This window comes from Stegostoma tigrinum, chromosome 3 (assembly GCF_030684315.1).
Source record: "Stegostoma tigrinum isolate sSteTig4 chromosome 3, sSteTig4.hap1, whole genome shotgun sequence".
Taxonomy (NCBI): domain Eukaryota; kingdom Metazoa; phylum Chordata; class Chondrichthyes; order Orectolobiformes; family Stegostomatidae; genus Stegostoma; species Stegostoma tigrinum.
The window spans coordinates 72,494,331-72,516,602 of NC_081356.1; the positions used below are offsets into that span (position 1 = coordinate 72,494,331).

At 41.2% G+C, this 22,272-nt stretch overlaps 1 protein-coding gene across 4 annotated transcripts in view; it reads right to left on the reverse strand.

Annotated features, from left to right (window-relative positions):
* Positions 1-22,272, reverse strand: part of sncaip (synuclein, alpha interacting protein) — a 112,115-nt gene that overhangs the window by 26,080 nt on the left and 63,763 nt on the right. For all 4 annotated transcript variants that reach the window (XM_048527374.2, XM_059644675.1, XM_048527376.2 and 1 more), the window contains one exon: positions 12,303-13,177. In XM_048527374.2, coding sequence (XP_048383331.2) covers positions 12,303-13,177 — 875 coding nt within the window. The remainder of the gene's footprint in view (positions 1-12,302; positions 13,178-22,272) is intronic.

The window sequence follows — 22,272 nt, forward strand, 5'->3', positions numbered from 1 at the left end:
CAGATGTTTTCAGATGCAATATGGGTGGATGTAAGAGAGCTGGAAGGCATTGCACTACAGATAAAGGAAACCATCACTTAAATTAATACTTCTCATCAATATACAGAGTAGTGCAGTTGATATGGTTTTCATGGGCTTCAGCAAGACCTTTGTCAAGGTCCCACATGGAAGGTTCATCCAAAAGGTAAAGAGCCTGGGATCCAAGGCAAGTTGGCATACTGAATCCAAAACTGGCTTGCAGATAGGAGGCAACTGGTGATGGAGGGGGGCATGATTTTGTGATTGGAAGCCCATGACCAGTGGTGTCTCACAAGCATCAGTGTTGAGATTCTGTTTGTTAGTTACAATAATGACTTGGATGTTAATGTAAAAGTATAATTAGTAAGTCTTATATGACTCAGAAAATCAGTGGTGCTGTTGATAGTGAGGAGCATGGTCTCAGGCTGGCATTGATCAGCTGGCAAATTGGGCAGAGGAATGGCAGATGAAATTTAATCTTGATAACTGTGAGATTATGCCTTTTGGGAGGTCTAATATGGGAAGAATATACAAAATAAATGGCATATCCCTAGGGAGCACTGAGGAACACTGGGACCATGCTGTACAAGTCCATAGATTCCTGAAGGGGTCGGCATAGGTAGACAGAGTGATGAAGAAGGCAGATGGATGCTTGCCTTCATTAACCAAAACATGGAATATAGGAGCAAGGAAGTCTTGCTACAACTTTATAAAACATTGGTCAGTCCAAAGATAGAATACTGTGTGCAATTCTGGTTGTCAAACTATCGGAAGGACTTGACTGCACTGCAGAGGGTGCAGAGGAGATTCACCACAGTGGTACCTGGGATGAAACATCTCACTTAAGAGGAGAGACTGGATAGGCTGGGTCTGTGTCACTTGAAGCAGAGGAGGCTGGGGAGCAGAGGGTGGGGGAATTTGATTGAGTTATACAAAATTAAGAGAGGCATAGAGTAGATCGTGAGAATCTTTTACATGGTAGGCATGTCTAAAGACCAGAGGAAATAAATTTAAGATGAGGAGTAAATGGATGAGAGGTGATCGGAGGGAAAAAAAATTCCACCCAGAAGATGGTAGAAATATGGAATGTGCTGCTGGTGGGATCAGATACTGTCCCTACATTCAAGAAGGACACAACATGACAGAGCATAGTAGGCTATGGACTAAGTGCAGGTAAACTGGATCAATGTATTTATTGTTTGTTGGCTAGTATTAACATGGTGGACCAAAGGGCCTGTCTCTATGCTGTAAGATTCTCTTGACTTTATGAAATAATTCTTTCAAAAAGAAATTCACACAGATCAAGAAAAAGAAGCATATGTCAAGTATAGACAGCAGAGACAGGTGAACCCCTAGAAGAGGATAAAGGCAGTAGGAGTATACTGAAGAGGAAATCAGGAAGGCAAAAGAGGGGGCATGAGATAGCCTTGGCAAATAGGGTTAATGTGAACCCAAAGTGATTTTACAAATACATGAAGGACAAAAGGGTATCTAGGGAGAGAATAGGGCTCCTTAAAGATCAGCAGGGCCGCCTATGTGTGGAACTCCAGGAGGTGCAGGACATACCAAAAGAGTATTTTGCATCACTGCCTACTGTGGAGAAGAATATGGAAGATATAGAATGTGGGGAATAGATAGTGACATCTTGAAAAATGCCCATATTACAGGTGCTGGATGTCTTAAAAATGCATGAAGGTAGATAAAGCTCCAGGACCTGATCAGAGGTACCCTAGAACCCTGCGGGAGGCTGGGGAAGTGATTGCTGAGATATTGGTATCATCGCTGGCCAGAGGTGAGGTGCCCTGAGACCGCAAGTTGGCTAACGCGATGCCATTATTTGAGAAAGGTGGTAAGGAAAAGCCAGGGAACTATAGACTTGTGGGAGGGCATCCTGAGTGACAGGATTTACATGTATCTGGAGAGGCAAGGACTGATTAGGGAGAGTCAGCATGGCTTTGTGCGTAACAAGTCATGTCTCATTCACCTGATCAAATTTCTTGAAGAAGTTATGATGAGGATTGATGAGGGCAGAGTGGTGGATGTGATCTATATGGAATAAAAACCAAAAGAACTGTGGATGCTGTAAATCAGGAACTAAAACAGAAGTTGCTGAAAAGCTCAGCGCGTCTGGCAGCACCTGTGAAGAAAAGATCAGATTTAACATTTTGGGTGCGGTGACCCTTCCTCAGAACTGTTCTGAGGCAGGGTCACCTGACCCAAAACTTTAACTCTAATCTTTTCTTCACAGATGCTGCCAAACTTACTGAGCTTTTCTAGCAACTTCTGTTGGTAATCTATATGGGCATCATTAAGGCATTCAATTAGGTTCCTCATGGTAGACTGGTTAGCAAGGTTAAATCACATGGAATACAGGGAGAACTGGCCATTTGGATACAGAACTGGTTCAAAGGTAGAAAACAGAGGGAGGTGATGAAGGGTTGCTTTTCAGACTGGGGGCTTGTGACCAGTGGTGTGCCATAAGGATCTGTACTGGGTCCACCGCTTGTCATGATTTTTATAAATGATTAGATGTGAACATAGGAGCTATGGTTAATAAGTTTGCAGATGATATCAAAATTGGAGTGCAGTGGACAGTGAAGATTACCGCAGAGTACAATGGAATCTTGACCAGAAAGGTCAATGGGCCAAAAAGTGGCAGATGGAGTTTAATTTAGATAAATGTGAGGTGCTGCATTTTAGAAGGCAAATTAGGGCAGGTCTTGTACACTTACTGGTAAAATCCTGGAGAGTGAACAAAAAGACCTTGGAGTGTAGGTTCATAGTTCCTTGAAAGTGGAGTTGCAGGCAGATAGGATATTGAAGAAGCCATGTGGTATTGATTGCCTTTTTTGGACAGTATATTGAGTATAGGAGTTGGGAGGTCACGTGTGGCTGTACGGAACATTGGTTAGACCACTTTTTGAATACTGTGTGCATGTCTAGTAACACGGCTACAGGAAAGATGCTGTGAAACTTGAAAGGGCTCAGAAAAGATTTACAAGGATGTTGCCAGGTTGGAGAGTTTAAGCTATAGGGAGAGACTGACTAGATTGGGGCTTTTTCTCCCTGGAGCATTGAAGGCTGATAGCTGACCTGAGAGACGTTTATAAAATCATGAGGGGCATGGATAGTGTAAATAGACAAGGTCTTTACTTTGGAGTGGGCGAGTCAAAAACTAGAAAGCAAAGGTTTAAGGTGAGAGGAGGAAGATTTAATAGGGACCTGGGGACAACTTTTTAATGCAGTGGGTTGTGAGTGTATGGAATGAGATGCCAGAAGAAGTGGTGGAGGCTGGTATGATTACAACATTTAAAAGACATTTGGATGGTTTGGGGGATATGGGCCAAATGCTGGCCAATGGGACTAGATTTATCCAGGGTATCTGGTCGGCATGGATGAATTAGACTGAAGATCTGTTTCCATGCTGTGCACGTCTATGACTCTACAACATCCATTATATACATTTCATTAACCTTCTGTTACTTAGAAAAATGTAATTATGTCAATCAGCCATGATATTTCATAAGACTCTGCTGGCTCTCTTCACCGTAAGCATCTCTATGTCCCTATTGTTTGTTTCTTATCTGCCAATGACCAAAATAAACTGACCAGCTTGTGGTTAACAGGAATATCCTGCACCCTTTGTTGAACATGATGCCACATTTGTTGTTCAACTTCTCTGGCACTTCCCCTGTACAAACAAAACACTGAAAGATTATGATAAGCCCTTGCATTCATGTCCTTTAAATATGCTAGGCTTTTTGAATGATAACAGAAACAGAGAAAACAAGTGCAGGATTAGGTTGTTTGGTCATTCAAGCCTGCACCACCATTCAATACAATCATGGCTGATCATGCAATTTCAGTATCCCACTTTCTCTCCATACCACTTGTTACCTGCAAGGGCCACGTCCAATGCCCTCTTGAATGTGAGATTATGAGAACTGCAGATGCTGGAGAATCTGAGATAGCAAAAGTGTGGAACTGGATGAACACAGCAGGCCAAGCAGCATCTTAGGAGCACAAACGCTGACATTTTGGGCCTAGAGGGGGGAGGGGGAGAGCATTCTGAAATAAATAGGGAGAGAGGGGGAGGTGGATCGAAGATGGATAGAGGAGAAGATAGGTCGAGATGAGACAGACAAGATAAAGAGGCGGGGATGGAGCCAGTAGAGGTGAGTGTAGATGGAGAGGTAGGGACGGGATGGGTCAGTCTGGGAAGGACGGACTGGTCAAGGGGGTGGGATGAAGTTAAGAGGTGGGAAATGGGGGTGCACCTCGAGGTGGGAGGAAGGGATAGGTGAGAGGAAGAACAGGTTAGGGAGGTGGGGACGAGCTGGGCTGGTTTTGGGAACCCCTGCAACCGCAGGTAGTGCTACACTTGCCCCCATAGCGCCTCCCTCAGCCCCATTCAAGGCCCCAAGACGACTTTCCACATCAAGCAGAGGTTCACCTGCACATCTGCCAATGTGGTATACTGCATCCGCTGTACCCACTGTGGCTTCCTCTACATTGGGGAAACCAAGCAGAAGCATGGGGACCACTTTGCAGAACACCTCTAGTCGGTTCGCAATAAACAACTGCACCTCCCAGTCGCGAAACAATTCAACTCCCTCACCCATTCCTTAGACAACATGCCCATCCTGGGCCTCCTGCAGTGCCACAATGATGCCATCTGAAGGTTGCAAGAACAGCAACTCATATTCTGCTTGGGAACCCTGCAGCCCAATGGCATCAATGTGGATTTCACAAGCTTCAAAATCTCCCCTCCCCCCACAGCATCCCAAAACCAGCCCAGCTTGTCCCCGCCTGCCTAGCCTGTTCTTCCTCTCACCTATCCCCCCGTCCCACCTCAAGCCACGCCCCCATTTCCTACCTATTAACCCCCTTCACCTGTCCATCCTCCTCGGATTGAACTATCCCCTCCCTACCTCCCCACCTACATTCACCTCTACTAGCTCCATCCCCACGCCTCCTTAACTTGTCTGTCGCCTCTCCACCTATCTTCTCTTCTATCCATCTTCAATCCACCTCCCCTTGTCTCTCTCCCCCTTTTCTGATGAAGGGTCTAGGCCTGAAACGTCAGCTTTTTTGCTCCTAAGACACTGCTTGGCCTGCTGTGTTCATCCAGCTCCACACTTTTGTTATCCCTCTTGAATATACCTGACAAACTGGTCCCAACACCTTTCTGTGGTAGAGAATCCCAACAGTTGACTACTGTTGAGTGAAGAAATTCTTCTCATCTCAGTCCTGAATGGATTACCCCTTATTCTTAGACTGTAACTCTTTGTTCTGGGCACCTCAAGCATCAGGAACATTCTTCCCGCATCTACCATGTCCAGTTCTATCAGGATTTTATATGTTTCTATAAGATCCCATTCTTTTAAATTCCAGTGAATCCATGCTCAGTCAATCCAGGCTTTCTTCATTTCAGTCCTGCCATCCCAGGAATCAGTCTGGTGAACCTTTGCTGACTCCTTTTCAACCAAATCCCCTATCACTATAGCTCTGCCACTCTTTTTCCTGCCCTCCTATGCAACAGAGCCAGTCACGATGCCAAGAACACAGCTGCTGCTGCTGCCTTTCCCTGGTGAGCCATTTCACCCAACATTTTCCAAAATAGTCTATCTGTTTTGGAGGGAGATGACTATATGGACCCGTGCACTGCCTTCCTTCTCTTCCTCTAGCTAGTGATCTCCCATTCCCTATATTCCTCAGTGATTTTTATCTGTGGTGTGATCAACTTACTGAACATGCAATCCATGATTTCCTCAGCCTTGCGGATGCTCTGAAGCAAAGCCAGCCACACCTCCAGAGCCGTCAGGCAATTGGACAGTAGATGCAGCTGGACACACTTCCTGCATGTAAAGGAGTCAGGGACATCGGAAAGGTTCCTGAATTGCCACAATTTTAATCCATTTGCTCTGCTGTCTTGAATCTATTGTGCTACAATGTGTACAGCCTTATAGGGCTTTCAAATTGGAGATAACATTTTCCTCTGTTGTATCTTTATCTGACTTTAGTCAATGCCTTATCAACATCTTGCTATAATTTTTCTATATATATATATATACTTTAGATAGAGTTCATACTTCATAAAATGCCACCAAACTGGGAGCGAAATATTAAACGATGAAATTGGTTGACAAAGGATCATAAATACTTAAATTACAATTAAAGATTGTCAGGGTATGAAGAGTTTAGCTGATATGTCATTTGTGTTCTACTTGCAACATAATTTAACTCTGAGTACATGCAGAGAACTTGTTTCCATTAAACTCCACTACATTACTCAACAAGGGGCAGATCTGTTTGTTGAATAATTTTAAACACAGCAATTGCAGTTCTTTCAGAGATAGTAGTAAGAACTGCCGATGCTGGAGTCTGAGAGAACAGTGTAGACCTGGAGGAACTCAGCAGGCCAGAAAGCATCAGAGGAACAGGAATGCAAGAATGTGATCCCCTACTCCCAAGTCCTCCGCCTCTGCCACATCTGCTCCCAAGATGAGGCATTCCTCTCCCAAGCACCCCAGATGTTCTTGTATTTCCAGGAACACAACTTGCCCCTTCAGTGGTCAAAAATGCTCATGACCGCATCTCTTGCGTTTTCCGCACCTCAGCCCTCACACTCCCTCCCCGCAACAAAAACAAAGACAGAATTCTCCTTGTCCTCATGTATCACTCCATTAACGTCCAGATTCAACGCATCATTCTCCGCCACTTCCACTACCTGCAATCTGACCCCACAACCAAATATATATTTCCCCGCCCACCCTTATCTGCCTTCCGGGGGGACTACTCTATCCGCAATTCCCTTGTCCGGTCCACACTCCCCACTAGCCCCACCACACTTGGCACCCTTCTCTGTAACCGCAGGAACCTGCCCCTACACCTCCCCGCTCACCTCCACCCAAAGCACCAAACAAACCTTTCACATCAGACAGAGGTTCACCTGCACATCCGTTACTGTGGTCTACTGCATCCGCAGCTCCCGATGTGGCCTCCCTTACATTGGTGAGACCAAGTGGAGGCTCGGAGACCACTTTGTAGAGTACCTGCACTCTGTTCGCAACAAACAACAACTCCTTCCAGTTGCAAACTACTTCAACTGCCCCTCCCACTCCCTGCTCGACATGTCGATCCTGGGCCTCCGCCAGTGTCACAATGATGCCATCCGGAAACTGGAGGAGCAGCACCTCGTATTCCGCTTTGGGAGCCTACAACCCTATGGTCTCAAAGTAGACTTTACAAGCTTCAAGGTCTCCCCACCTCCGACCTCATCCAATGAGCAACCCTCCCTCTCATCCTCGCCTCCTTGACTTGTCCGACTTCTCTCCCACTTATCCACTTCTCCTATCTCACTGACCAATCCCCAACATTGCCTATCTGCACTCACCCATCAATATCCCATCTACCTTCCCCAGACCTACCCCTCCTCTCTATTTATTTCAGAGCCCCCTAACCCTCTCCCATTTCTGAAGAAGGGTCCTGACCTGAAACATCAGCTTTACTATTCCTTTGGCCTGTTGTGTTCCTCCAGCTCCACACTATGTTAATGCAGTTCTTTGTCAAGTTAAGCAATCTGAATACACATATCTAAGAAGTGTTGAATGGTTTCAGAGAAGTAAGGAGTATGTCTTGCGAAGATAATTCTTTGAGTTTTGATAAAATTAGACATTATGATATATTGTACTTTCTACTTGCCCTAAATTAGCACATCGAGAGCACTAATCAGTTTAGCAATTTTTGAAAATTAGAAACAATTCATTTCATTAGCATTCCATGAATTGAACAGAAAAGTATGTTCACATAAACACATTTAATCTTTGGAATTCAGAATTACTTGCATTCAAATGTAAAAGCTCTCCTCTTCCAAAGTCATGAACTTAAAATGCTGGAAAAGCTCAGCAAGTCCGGCAGCATCTGTGAACGAAAAAAACCGAGTTAACATTTCGGGTCTGGTGACCCTTCTGCAGAACTGATGGTGGCTGGGAAAATGTCAGTTTATATGCAGAAAATAGGGAGGTGGGTGCGGTAGGGAGTTAACGATAGGATAGAGTCTTAAGAGAGAAAAAAACAGTTGAACAGACAAAGGAGTCGATAACGATCAAGTTGGGAGGGTGAATAGTTGTTAATGGGGACTATGAGTGACTAACAGCTGGTAGGGTATTGGCAGGCTATCTGATAACAAGGCTGATGTGTGGGTAGGGGGCTGGGACATGGGAGAGTTAGGCCCTAAAAGTTATTTAGTTATTATTTTATTATCATTTATATAAAAGTTATTATTTAGTTCAATAATTTTAGGCCTGGTGTGAGGGGTACAGGGCTGGGATATGGGAGAAATTAGGTTCTAAACTAATTGAACTAAATAATAACTTTTATATAAACAGTGAAAAAAATGACAACTAAATAACTTTTAGGGCCTAAACTCTCCCATGTCCCAGCGCCCTACCCAACAAACCAGGGCTTGATATCGCATAGCCGGCCAATACAATCCATTTCTGAAGAAAGGTTTAGGCCCGAAGCATTGGCCTTCCTGCTCCTCTGATGCTGCTTGGCCTGCTGTGTTCATCCAGCTCTACACCTTGTTATCTCTGCCAATACACTACCTGCTTTTAGTCACTAATAGTCGCCATAAACAACTACTCACCCTCCCAGCCTGATCATTATCAACTCCTTTTTCTGTTCAGCTGTCTTTCTCTCTCTTAAGGCTCCATCCTGTCGTTTATTTCCTGTCCCACCCACCTCCCTATTATTTGCATATAAACGGCTTTTTTCCAAGCCGCCAACAGTTCTGAGGAAGGGTCACTGGACCCGAAACGTTAACTCTGTTTTTTCCTTCACAGATGCTGCCAGACCTACTGAGCTTTTCCAGCAACTTTGTTTTTGTTCCTGATTTACAGCATACTCAGTTCTTTCGGTTTTTATTCATGTATTTAAGTGATAAGTATCCCCATGCTAAAGATTTCATAGAAGAAAAATTTATAGATTATGTCTTTAAACAAAACAATAGCTCATGCATTCAGAAGAGTATATTTCCTTTGGTATTTATGCCAGGTGACGGTAGGTACAGTTCCTGGTATATCAGTGGGAAACAAATAGGTATGAGGCTTACATATTAAAATGAAACAGTTACACAAAATAGACAGCCAAGCCTGTTCTTGTTAGTGACTATGCACCGTTCAAAGTCTCTTCACATTCTTTCTCATCTAACTTCATCACCACAAACCCCATAATGTAAGAAATAGGTGCAGCAGTGCACAATACAATCCATTGAGCCTGCTCTACCAATCAATATGATGGCTGATCTTGGATTTCAACTAGAAGACTGGGAAAACAAAGCTGAGCATTGAATATGTTTTGAAAGTGGAATAATGTCAAAATGACAAAGGGCACTCTACTTGAATGCATGCAGCATTTGCAATAACCTCGATGATCTAAAGGCACAAATAGGGATGCATAGGTATGATCTAATTGCCAGAAATATGGCTGCACTGTTTTCAGGACTGAGAACTGAACATTCAAGGACATTGGACATTTAGGAAGAAATGACAAGAGGAAAAGAATCTTACTTAATGGTGGAGCAAGCTTGAGGGTTTATTTACTTTCCTGTTTTGTATGCTCCCAATACTCAGATGACATGTTAGGACCAAGATGAATCATGAAAAGACATGCAAGGTGGTTACTGACTCTGCCTGAAGTTTTTGTTTTAAATGGGGTTTCCATGTTAAGTCCAGCAACTCTTTCAATCTCTGGCCAATTTTGTTTTAGAACTGAATTGGAAATCCCATTCTTTGACACAAAAGGGTACGTACACTCTGAGGAGAGTGAGTCATAGGTGCTGGTGTGTGGGAAAACTTAATTTATCTAATCACAGATTTGATCAGAATGCCAATTATTTTCTCTTGGCAGGTGACTGAAAAAAATTAGTGAATCACAGTAGCAGCACTTTCTGACATCAAGACAATAAAGGCTTGTGCAGTATACACATGGTAAAATATGGAGGAATGTTGTGGAAGCACTGGCATGTTGTTAATGTCACTGGGCTAGAAATGTGGGGAGCCAGGCTAATGTTCTGGGTACATGGGGTTTACATCTCATCATATCTGTCAATAAGAACTCACTAAAGCCCATATTTAATAAGCTAACATAATAAAACATAGCTGCCATGTAAACACTATCAATCATCATAAAACTGATCTGGTTTACTAATGTTCTTAGGAAGGAAGATAGTCCACTCTTGGTCTGGCCTACATGTGACTCCAGACCCACAGCTATGTAATTGATTCTTAACTGTCTTCTGAAAGCCAGCTGAAAGAAAGCAGTTCAAGGGCTATTTTAATGGGCAATAAATGCTGGCCCACCCAGTGATGCCAACATCTCGTGAACAAATAAAAAATATTAGAGAGTGAATTTACAAACTATTACTGAACTAAGCTGGATTGAGATAATACATCGAAATTTCATGCAGGATTCTTCAAGTTGTTGTTGTATTATGTCCCTTAAGCAAATGGCTGCTTATTGCACTTATATCTTAGAAGAAAAATACCTGACACGAACATGACATTTGCAATTATGCAATGTTCTGACATCAAATAAAACTTAAATGTAGCACACTAGATCCCTTTGCCTTTTTTTCTGTAGCAACAAAATAAGCACACTTTGAAGTACCAGCACACTGGATTTATGCTACATTGACAGCCTGCAGTTAACGATACAGTTCCTGTATATTTTCACCCAGAGAAATACGGAATTGAAACACCAACCAGAGAGGCCCAGGAAACTGTGGAAATTTGAATTAAAGTGAGTTACTCATACAGGCATAGTATATCCAAATCTCAACTGTTAATTGGTCTCTAAGTGTGAGCATGTCACCTTCTCAAATAATGGCCCCACCACAGTTGCATCTTTTGCTTCCTTTAAGAGCTTCTTTAAATGCATTCTTCTGCATTCGGACAAACCATATTGAAAATTGAAAAGTTTATCCGATTAAAAGCTCTTAACCATGTTACGCTATATATATGAATAATGAGGAAAGGAGTGGAAACCTGAACTGTAATGTATATACTATGATGCAAGTTCAATGTTTTAATTTGGTTCTGATTGTTTGTACTGCTTCTAGTGAGGTTTCCAGGAAATATGATATTCTCAAATATTAGGTGCATTTACAGGCCTGGTTTACAAGTTGTGCCCAAGAAGGCAATCCCAAACTATGCGGACCAATATTCTTTATGACTAGACTTGGAGGGGAAAAGGAACTTTTTCTTTACCTTCATTATGGTATAATTAACAAATGGCCAACTTTCCCTCCATGATTCTTGAACACTCTCACTGACATAACCAAAGGTATTCGTACAAAGTCCAGGAAATTGCATTTTAATTGTTACTGAAACTTTAAAACACGCAGATCTAAAGAGTTAACTCATATTTATTAACACATATTTTGAAAAGCTCTTTGCAATTAATAGCAGCTTCAGAATTTATTGTAAAAATTATTTAAAATAAGGCAAAATACTTAACCCAAATTATTACCCAATTTTGTCTTAATACTGCACTGTGTCCTCATTCATAGCAGCTTATTTGGAAACAGCTTAGCACGCTGCTTGATTCCATCGCTGGAACTGACCATAACCTTGGATACAGGTTAAGTAACTATGGCACTGTTGAACAAACTTGTAACGTCACAAATTCTAGTGAATACTAAAGTATCACAGAGGCCCCAGTGTTCTCATCATGAGTTTCATCAGATTCACAGCTAAAAATTAATTTGGGAATAACTGTAGGGATGTGATCCACAATAATACAATTAAAGCTCTTCTACTTTTTAATGTCTTATCGTGCCTCCTGAAAGTAACAGTACTATTAAAAAATTGACCTTTTGTGGAGAGCAGTCAATGTTCACTTAAAACATCAACAAAACAACATACAAAAGAACTTCAGTTTACTTCTTTAATAATTGGAAAGCTTTATTGACCACCAAAAAAAAGTGCTGCTTTCTCTATTCAGGTTATCAAGTCAGATAATGGTGCAGCATTTCTGCATACAATTTTGAGGTAGGTTTTAGCTTTCTAAAAATTAAAGATTACTGTTAAAAAACCATCTTCAGTTTTGTTGTTCAACAATATTGAAAATTCCTGGGACTCCTAGAATACAAGCAATTCCAGAATCGGCATAAAACAGAATTTAAAAAACAGAACAAAAAATAAAAACTTGACTTGAGCATCCAACTATTTTGCTTTTTGGTTATTTAAAACATCTACAAGCAAATACAATAGTTCACTTACCAGCAATGAAATCTGTCCTTCTCTGACTATGTTTAAAATACTTTTGACGTTTTTTGCTTCCTCACTTGTCTCTCCAGGTCTTCCCATGCTAATCCCATTTTTATTAGCATTTCCTTCTTCTAGTTTACTCTCAGTTGGGCTTTGCAGAGACAATGTCTTTGGTCGAGAGTTTTGCATAGTACCGCTAATCTTATGTCCATGTGAATTAACAAACAAGCTTGAAGTTCTGCTACTCAAATCTTTACCCTCAGCTTCAGCATTATGTAATGCATCACAGCCATCTGGTGATTCAGAGCCCTCTATGCTCACAGTTGCATGCCTATGAGGTTTTGTGACAACTGGTTTTGTTTTCCTCAACTCCAAACTATTTACTGGTGACAGTATACAAAATTGCGTTACGTTGGTTGGTGAATTCTCATGCTTCACTGCTGAGCAAATCCTGTTGCCATCGTCTCTCATTTCCATGCCTGGCCTTTTCTCTGAGGCAACCTTTGTGAAAGGACTACATTTTTGGGAAGGAAAGTGGTTTACTTTAATATAAGGCACATCCAAAATTTCATCCATATCCAAATCATAATGTTCAAGTTCACCAAGCAAAATGCTAGTACCAGTGTCTTTGATTTTAAACAACTGTCCATTGTTGTAACACAAGGTATTAGGTTCACTTGGGTTTTCAGTATCATCTTGCTTTTTATAGTTACCCTTGAGTTTATGCTGTTCAGTATCTCTATCATTTTCAGGGCTTTCTGGTTGATGCTTGAGAGGTGAAACTCTTTTCACAGGTCTAAATTTACTGTACACATCGGCTGTACCTTTCGCTTTTATTCCACTGCTGATTGATGATGGACCTCCCGAACGCCAGTTTGAACTAGAAACTTAAATTAAAATAACTAGTAAAAAAAAAGTTCAGAAACTGTTCTTAGAATAATATATTGTCGCAAAAATACAAGCTCCGTAACCTTTCTGGATACAAGAACTACTTCCTTTAACAGCATTAAAAAAGATAATTCAGCAAATTGTGCCTCTGCCAAGGCAGGCCAAAGTTTGAATTTAATGTGTTACTTTTTTTATCCACTCATAGGATGTGGACATCGCCGGTAAGTCAGCATTTATGGCCAGCCCCTAGCTGCCCTTGAGAAGGTGGTGGTGAGCTGCCTTCTTGAATCACTGCAGTCCATGTGCTGTGTGTAGATTTACAAAGTCCTTGGAGAGGGAATTCCAAATTTTGAACCAGGAACAGTGATATATTTCCAAGTCAGGTAGGGGTGCAGCTTGGAGGGAATCGTACAGATGTTGATGTTCCCACATATCTGTTTCCCTTGTTCTTCTAGATGGAAGTGATTGTGAGTTAGAAGTTGCTGTCTGGGGATATTTGGGGCTGCCAGGTGTTAGAACCGCAAGAACTGCTGGCCTATGATTGGCTGGCAACTTGCCTTGGGCTTCTAGGGTCTTCATTTTGGTGAAAGGCCCACAACTGCCCTCCAAATTGCTTGATTGGAGGGAAGTATGGCAGATCTGGCTGTGAAAAATCAGGTCTGATGTTCCATAAATAAAATATTTCAGAAGATTTCCCATATAAACAAGGAAGCAATAATCACTATTTTAAGTGCTAGTAGATCTTACATATTTAACTGCTTAAAGAAAAAAACAGTCACACAGACACAAGAATTAATGGATTGTCTTTCTATATTTAGCCTGAAACTTTGATAAGCAGGTTTCAACTAAAGGCCATATTTAAATACTGTAATCAATGGCTATTGAAGAAAACATTTATCAAGTTATGAGCAATATACTGTCTAAATATATACTTGTTTATAGACTCATAAAAAATGCATAATTTTTAGTGATAGGAAAATAACTTGCAGCTTACCAAACATACAAAAATGTCATAGCTTATTTGCAGCCCACTAACAACACAGGGAATCCATTGTGCTTTTTTAGATCCAGTGTGCAAGAGCTAGTGTTCACAGGGCTGTGCTTTTATATTGGTCTTATTTACATGTGAAATTCTTTCCAAGTGATACTGAAAAATGGATGCCAGATGTTTCCCAGCTGTTTTCGACTGACAGGAACCATTTAAGACCTTGAGGCAGACAAATCCTGCCCAGGGTTTATGAAAACAATTCCTTGCAAAGGCAGGTCTAGACCTTCAAGAGTTGCCAAGATTTTGAATTTGCTATTTCTATTCCATTGTTCTTTACTCTATCATGCACACAGAATTCAAAGGAAATCTTCAAACATTCCTTCTGTAGTAAATTGTATTAGGAATGATGTTCAGGGCAAAACAAACTTCTAATTTGATAAGTGTGGCACAGTTTATTAGGTAAGATTGTATTTCAGGAAAAAGTGGTTAATCAGTCAAAACAAACTTAACCAGATAAAGTGAATACATCTTCTTAAATTACAATGCATTGTAACTAATCTGAATTTATGAACAACAACTGAACCAGTAAAAGGTCTTTCTCGCTTCCAAATGAAGAACACTCAATCACTTCTACATTACATTGAGAAGAATTTTGCAGTCTTGTGGATATATTTGGAATTTGGGGAGGAGGAACCACCATCAAACGCCATGGATGCCTTTCACGTTTCTTACCCACCTGCTTGTTCCTAGTTTGAATATGACTTACTGAGTAGAGGCCAATGACTCCAGCAGTCCTGCTACTTTCTGCCAATCGAGGCTCTTAAGTGGTCAACTAATAGCTTCTTCTTTCCAGGCACAATTTTCCACTGTGAGGAGGTGGTTGGCAATGGGCAGGGAGCCTAGTAGGTAAACCTGTTTGAGTCTTTGGATAAGAAAAAGTGGGAGTTTTCTCCCAAAGGTCTGCCCATCGAGGCCTGTGCAGCCCATTCCCACCTCATTCCCCATTTTACAGAGGCCTTCTATTCCTGAGCCCACTGAGAATCCCTCAATTAATTTGCCTGTCGTCCAGCTCCCGACTGAATGCAGTCCCAGCAGTACCCACTGAATCAGATGGCACTGTATTTTTACATTGAATATGTGACAATAAATTATTCAATTTAATTCAATCCAACTGTGACCAGATAAGCTAGCACCTTTCCAAATGGGGGCCTCTATGTTAAATGGCTATGGGAAAGCCTGACAGTTAAGGGTGACATTTTTGGCAGCCCCACCACTCATAAAATACTGCCTTAGTTGTTGAAATAATTAACTCTTCTGGGCATTAGAATACAAAAAAAAACTAAGAATCTGAAGACAGTCACAGCCCTCAAGGAATATAAAGAAAGCAGGATAGAACTGAAACAAGGGGTTAGGAGGGCTAAAAGGGGCCGTCAAATGTCCTCAGCAAACAGATTAAGGAAAATCCCAAGGCATTTTAGATGTATATAAGGAGGAAGCAGGTAGCTAGGGAAAGGGGAAGTCACTCAAAGACAAAGGAGGAAATTAATGCATGGAACCAGTGGAATAGGGTGAAGTCCTAACGAATATCTTGTATTGGTCTTCACATTGTTTTGAAAAGCATTAAGGTAGACAAGTCTGCAGGAACTGATAGGATCTGTTCCAAAATACTGAGTGAGGCAGCTGAGGAAATTGCGGGGGCCTTGCACAAAATCTGTCACAGGTTTTAGTCACAGCAGAGGTGCAAGAGGACTGGAAAATAGCTAAAGTTTTTTTATTTAAGAAGGGCAACAAGGATAATATGGGAAAATACAGGTCGGTGAACCTTATGTCGGTGGTGGCGAAATTATTGGAAAAAATTCTTAGGGACAGGAATAATTCACATTTGAAAAAATATGGACTTATTAGCAATAGGCATCATGGTTCTGTGCAGGAGATGTTCTGTTTCACAATATTGACAGTTTTTTTGAGGAAATGACAAAACATGATTGAGGGCAAGGGGGCAGGTGTTGTCTACAAGTACTTTATCAAGGCCTTTGACAAGGCAGGCTGAAGTCACATGGGATCCACAGTGATGTAGACAAATAGCTACAGAACTGGCTTAGTCACAGAAAACACAGATTAGTGTGAAAGGGTGTTTTTCTGACTGGAGATCTGTGACCAGTGCTTTTCCCTAACTATCCTTGAGGAATAGTGAAAAGCTACCTTCTTAAACTGCTGCAGACCATGTGCTGTGGGTAAACCCATAGTACCATGAGAAAGGGAATTCCAAGTTGTAAATGGTGGACAGGTTTTAGGAAGTCAGGAGGTAAGTTACTTTGTGCAAGATTCCAAGCCTCAAGCTTCTTTGTGGATACATTATTTACATGACTAGTCCAGGTTAGTTCCTTGTCAATGACAACCTCCAGGATGTTGATATTGGGGCAAAGAAGGTCAAATAGTGATGGTTCAATTCTTTCTTATTGGAGATAGTCATTGCCTGGTACTTGTGTGCACAGAAGGTCCATGCCACTTTTCAGCCCAAACCTGGATATTGTCCAGATCCTACTGTATTTGGACTTGAACTGCTTCATTAACAGAGGAGTTGCAAATGATGCTTAACAGGGTCCAGTCATTAGTGGACATCAGCACTTCTGACCTTATGATTGAAGGACCATCACTGATAAACAGCTGAAAATGGCAGGGCCAAGTATATTCCCCTGAGGGATTCTCGCACAATTGTCATGGAACCAGGCCTGACCTCTAACAACTACAACTGCCTTTCTTTGTGAAAGGCATGATTCCAGTTAGTGGAGAGACTTTCCCCATTACCACTCACTCCAGTTTTGCTAGGGGTCCTTGATGCTACTGTATATTAACTGAGGTCTTGTTGATTAGGACAATCACTCTCGCCTTATCTTGGGAGTTTGGCTCCTTTGTTCATGTTTGAATTAATGGTGCAATAAGGTCAGGAGCTAAGTGGTCCTGGTGGAGCCCAAACCAAGCATCAGTGAATATCCTCTCACTCAGCAGGTGCTGCTTGATCAAACTCCATATGAAACCTTCCATTATTTTACAAATGATTGAGAATAGTTAGATGTGTTGGTAATTAGCTGGGTTAGATTTGTCTTGCTCTTTGTGTACAGGACATATGTGGGCAAACTTCCACATTGTCATGTAGATGCTAATGTTGTAGTATACTGGAACAGCAAGGGGCATGGTAAATTCTAGGGTTCTATCGCTGGAATGCCACGAGGGCCCTTTGCAATATCCAATGCATCCAACCGTTTCTTGACATCATATGCAGTGTATCGAATTGGTTGAAGATTGGCATCCAGGATGCTGGGCACCTCTGGGGGGAAGGCAAGATGGATCATTCAACTGTACTTCGGACTCAAGATTGCTGTGAATAATTCAGCTTTATTTTTTGCGCTGATGTGCTGGGCTCCCCCCCATACTGAGGATGGAGATATTTATGGAGCCTCCTCTTCCAGTGCATTGTTTAATTATCATGACTAGATGTTGCAGGGCTGCAGAGCTTAGATTTGATCAGTTGCCTGAGAATTGCTTAACTCTATCAGTTGTGGTTTAGCATGCAATTAGTTCTTTGCTGTGGCTTCAAGTTGACACCTCATTTTTAGGGTACCGGGTGCTGGTCGTCTTGCCCTCCTGCACTCTTCATTGCACCAGGGTTAATCCTGAGACTTGACGGCAACAGAAGGGATATACTAGGCCATGAGGTTGAGTACAATTCAATTGCTTATGGTGCATAGTGCTGCATGGATGTGCAGTTTGTAGAGAAAGGGCAGGAAACTGGATATGAGGAGGGAGGGATCAGCCATGAGCCTACTGAATGGTGGAGCAGGCTTGAGCGGCCAGTCCTGTTCCTATTTCTAATAGTCTTGTTGTGGGTCAGGAATCACATGTAGGCCAGACCAGATAAGGATGGCAATTGCCATCTTGGAAGGACATTAGGAACCAGATGGGCTTTTCACAACAAGTGACAATGATCAATATTGTTATCATTAGACTTTTAATTCTAGGTTTAAACTGAACTTCAACTCTACCACCTGCTGTGAGATTCTAACCCAGGTTCCCAGAACGTTACCTAGGTCCATGGATTGCTAATCCAGTGACAATAGCAATAGGCCATCGTCTTCCCCCAGTCATATCTGATAGCCTTATCATTGCAGCCATCTTATGTGAAATATTTGGATATATTGCACATGTAGTATTTGAATTTAGAGGAATGGAAGATGGTCCTTTGAGACATACAAAATCATGAGAGAACTTGACAGGATGCACACTGAGGGAACATGTCCCTTTATGGTCAAGATTAAACTTAAAGGGCACAATTTTAAAAGCATGATCTTCCCCTTAAACTGCAGATGAGGAATCATCTGTTTTCTCAGAAGGCTGTTAATTTGCGAATTCTCTTCTATAGAGAACAGTCGAGGTAGGGTCCGAGTTAGATTGACTTCTTTGCCAATCAAGAATTTAAGGGTACAGGTTAGGCAAGAAAATGAAGTTGAGGCCACAATCAAGCAAATCACTCAATCATAGGAAATGACAAAGGAGGACCAAAGGGCCAAAAGATCTACATCTATTTGTAATTCACATGTTGATATAAAAAGAATGTACTTAAAAAATAGCATTCAAAACAGAAACCCAGCCTGCATGGGGTTTACTTAGTGAGGGGAAGAATGGCAGATTAATATCTTCTGAGTTAAGCGAATTATGCCATAAGTGATGTAAGCTGTCTGATTTCTATATATTTTAAAATTTCATTTAATTTATGTTTGGGGTTTGAATTTTGAGTTAGTGACATTTGGATTTTCTGTACGGTAACTATTACCTTAACATGGTGACAGAAGCAATTGTAAGTTCCTTGAAAATAGATTGAGGGAGGAAACTTTAGCATCCTGATGGCACTTGTTTACTTTAGGATTTTAGGATCTAGGAAGGTAGCCAATTGTAACTCAAGGTTTCTATTAGAAGTTTATGCTTTATTTAAACCTGGGAAGCTTTCTATCTTAGATGGAGAGTTCTTTGTTTCAGTTTTACATTGAGTGGTGCAGTTCTTCAAGTCCTTGCTTGGACATACACATATAGAGCAGTGCCTTGATAAGGGGAGAATATAGTAAACACTAGGTTAACTTGGAGTAAAGAGTTACTGATTGTCCCTACACTTCCACGTTTGGACTATGCCCAATAGAGGACTTGAAACTCAGATTCCAGTCTACAAGTTAAAGTTACAGTTTTCTAAAGATACTGAGCTATTACGGAAAGTGATTCTGGTGTAACTACTATACAAGGGTTCACTAGGTTAATTCCAGAGATGAAAGGCTTGTTTTGTGAGGAGAGATTGAGCTATTTTGATCTATATTCATCAAAGTTTCAAAGAATGAGAGGAGATCTGATCAAGATATTAGATGGTAAAGGTTATTGATAAAGGAGACGTAGAGCGAATGTTTCCAACTGTACAGCAATCTGGAATTGACAGGTCTTAGTTTTAGATGAAGGAGTAGCAGATTTAAAAGAGACAAGGAGAAATGACTTCTTTCAAAAGGTTGTGAATCTGCGGAATTCACTAACAATCTAAAATAAATAAAAGCCCATTAATGGTGCACAAAGTCCATTAATTCTAAATTCTGGCCTCAAATGTTTCTAAAATAAATCACTATGACTAGAGAAATGCTCACAAATTACTCATATGTACAAATCCCGCTGTTTACATTATACCTGTATCAAATCTCATCTAACACATACGTTTACTGTGAAATTAGACCATCTCGGTGCAGCTAGTTTGTTTGTCAAAGTGAGCTCTGGCTTTCTTAATGGGCTTTGCACTTAAATTATTGAGTTGAAAACATAGGTATTTTACTACTGGTAGTTAGCAGATGGAAAAAAAAATACCATGGGCAATTTGGTCATGGGGTAATAAAAGTTCAGTTGTGTGTAGGAACAACTCTGGATCTAAGAAAAAGAAATGGCAGATGCTGTACAATGTAACATCCTGGAGTTATGAAGTTATGTGCTTAATGAAAAATATAAAGAGAAAGTATTCTTAAATATTAATATATTGAGAAGCGTGGGTGTACAATGGGCTGTAGGTATCTTTATACAATAGTCAGTGAAAGTAGATAGACAGGGGCAGAAGACAGTTAGGAAGTCAAAGAGAATATTGGCATGCAATGCGCTTTGTATACCCACACTTCCCAATATATAGGTATTGCAAGAGGACTGGAGGTCAGATATATGGATGTCTTACTTAATCAGTTACAGAGGGCCTTGGTGAGACTCTATCTGGAGCGTTTGGTGCAGCTTTGATCTCCCTACTTAAGAAAGACCTGCCATAGAGGAAGCAAAATGAAGGTCACCAGACTGACACTGTGGCTGGTGGTTCTGTCTAATGAAAAGAGATTGGCTTGATTGGGCCTCAATATTCACAATAATTTTAAGGAGATTTTATTTATTTTAAATTGCTTTACAACTAAGCATGGTAAATAACACAGCCTCAACATTTGTTTTGACATGTTCTGGAACTTGGTTTTTTAAGGCCAATGGAAACACCCATAGCTAAAAGACTTTTGACTCTGAATGGGCAGTCCTGCAAAATCCTTGGAAGAGGATAGTTGTAAGAAACGTGCTCCTGAAAAGGAAAACATATATAGTCAACTAAGTTACCTTAGAGTGAAGTATTTGTGTTAACTTCAGACCAGAATTGTTGGGATAAAGCCCTGAAGAGGTTATTTAAAGCTGAATCCATTTAATGGGGAGGCATTATAACACTAGGAAGACTGTATCTGCAGATCTATTTTAATAGTTTAAATAAGTTTAAGTTGCAAGTGACTAACACCTACCAAGGTGAGAGATACAAGCACGCTGGAGTGAGTATTAAATGAGGAGTGGTTTAGGTACTGTGTAAAATGGTTTGGCTCTTTGCAATTTATGAAGGAGTATTTTGGGATTTATACGAATATACTTTTGCTGGGCATTTAAAATCTTTCATCATACCAGTAGATAAGATTTTTCCATTTTATCTTCATTTCTATTGTAATAATTTTTCATTTTATTGTCAAAGCTACGTCTGTAGCACTGTGTGTTGATGTTTCAAAACAGGATCCACTCTGTTAAAAACCACAGTACAAATATGATCAAGCAATGCTCCTGAAATAACTCCACAGAAGCTGGTATCCCATCACCAAGTCACTCTTCATCTACTTGTGGACAGTCCTTGTGACCGATCTGCCTCCCAGACAGCCAACTCTCAGAGTGATCAGGATGTTTGACACTCCTGTTTTCTCCCCCCAACCCACACTCCCACTGCACCCGAAGGGTGCCCTGCAGTAGTACTTATATTTTCCCCAAATCACCTGTGGCTGTGTACATATAATGCTACTGTAAAAAAAAATCATTGTGCAAAGACTTTATTCTGTACTCTCCACCACCAGCAAAGCATCGATGTGGCAGTAAAACATTAACATGCAAAACCTTTTAAGGGCCATGCATACGTTAGAAAGTGAAGGGGGAGGATAAAGGAGAGAAGGAGGGGACAAAATCAAAATAGAGTTGGAGTGGGAAATAAAGCACTCCAACCCCCTCAGTGTCCACGGCTCCCTAAAGGCATCAAGAACATTGGTGGACACTGCATTCTCCCTTTCCTATGTCACAGGCTGGAATATATCTGCAGAAGAGAGGCAGGCAGGCGGCAGATCCCCTCATGGCCCGTTGCCTGAATTTGTTTACAGCACCCTGGCCAAGCCCAGGAGTAGACCCAAGAGGATGTTTCCCAATCTGCCCAAACCCCTCTGCACCAGGTGTTCAAAGATCAACAGCATAGGGCTAAAATAACTCCTGGTCTTATGTCAACCAGGGCTCCTGATTGGACCAGATTAACAGTCCCAATCCAAGGATTTCGCAGCACTGCCTCCATTCAGAGTCAAAGGTACCTCAGCTACAGGTACTTCCCTTGATCTTTAAAAAAGAACCAGTTCCAGAATAGGTTAAAACACATATTGAGGCGCCATTATTTACCATGCTTGGTTCTAAAACAATCTAAAATTTAAAAGAAGTCCAATAATGGCGTACATTAATTTTAAATCATTATTCTATGATGTCCACCTGGCT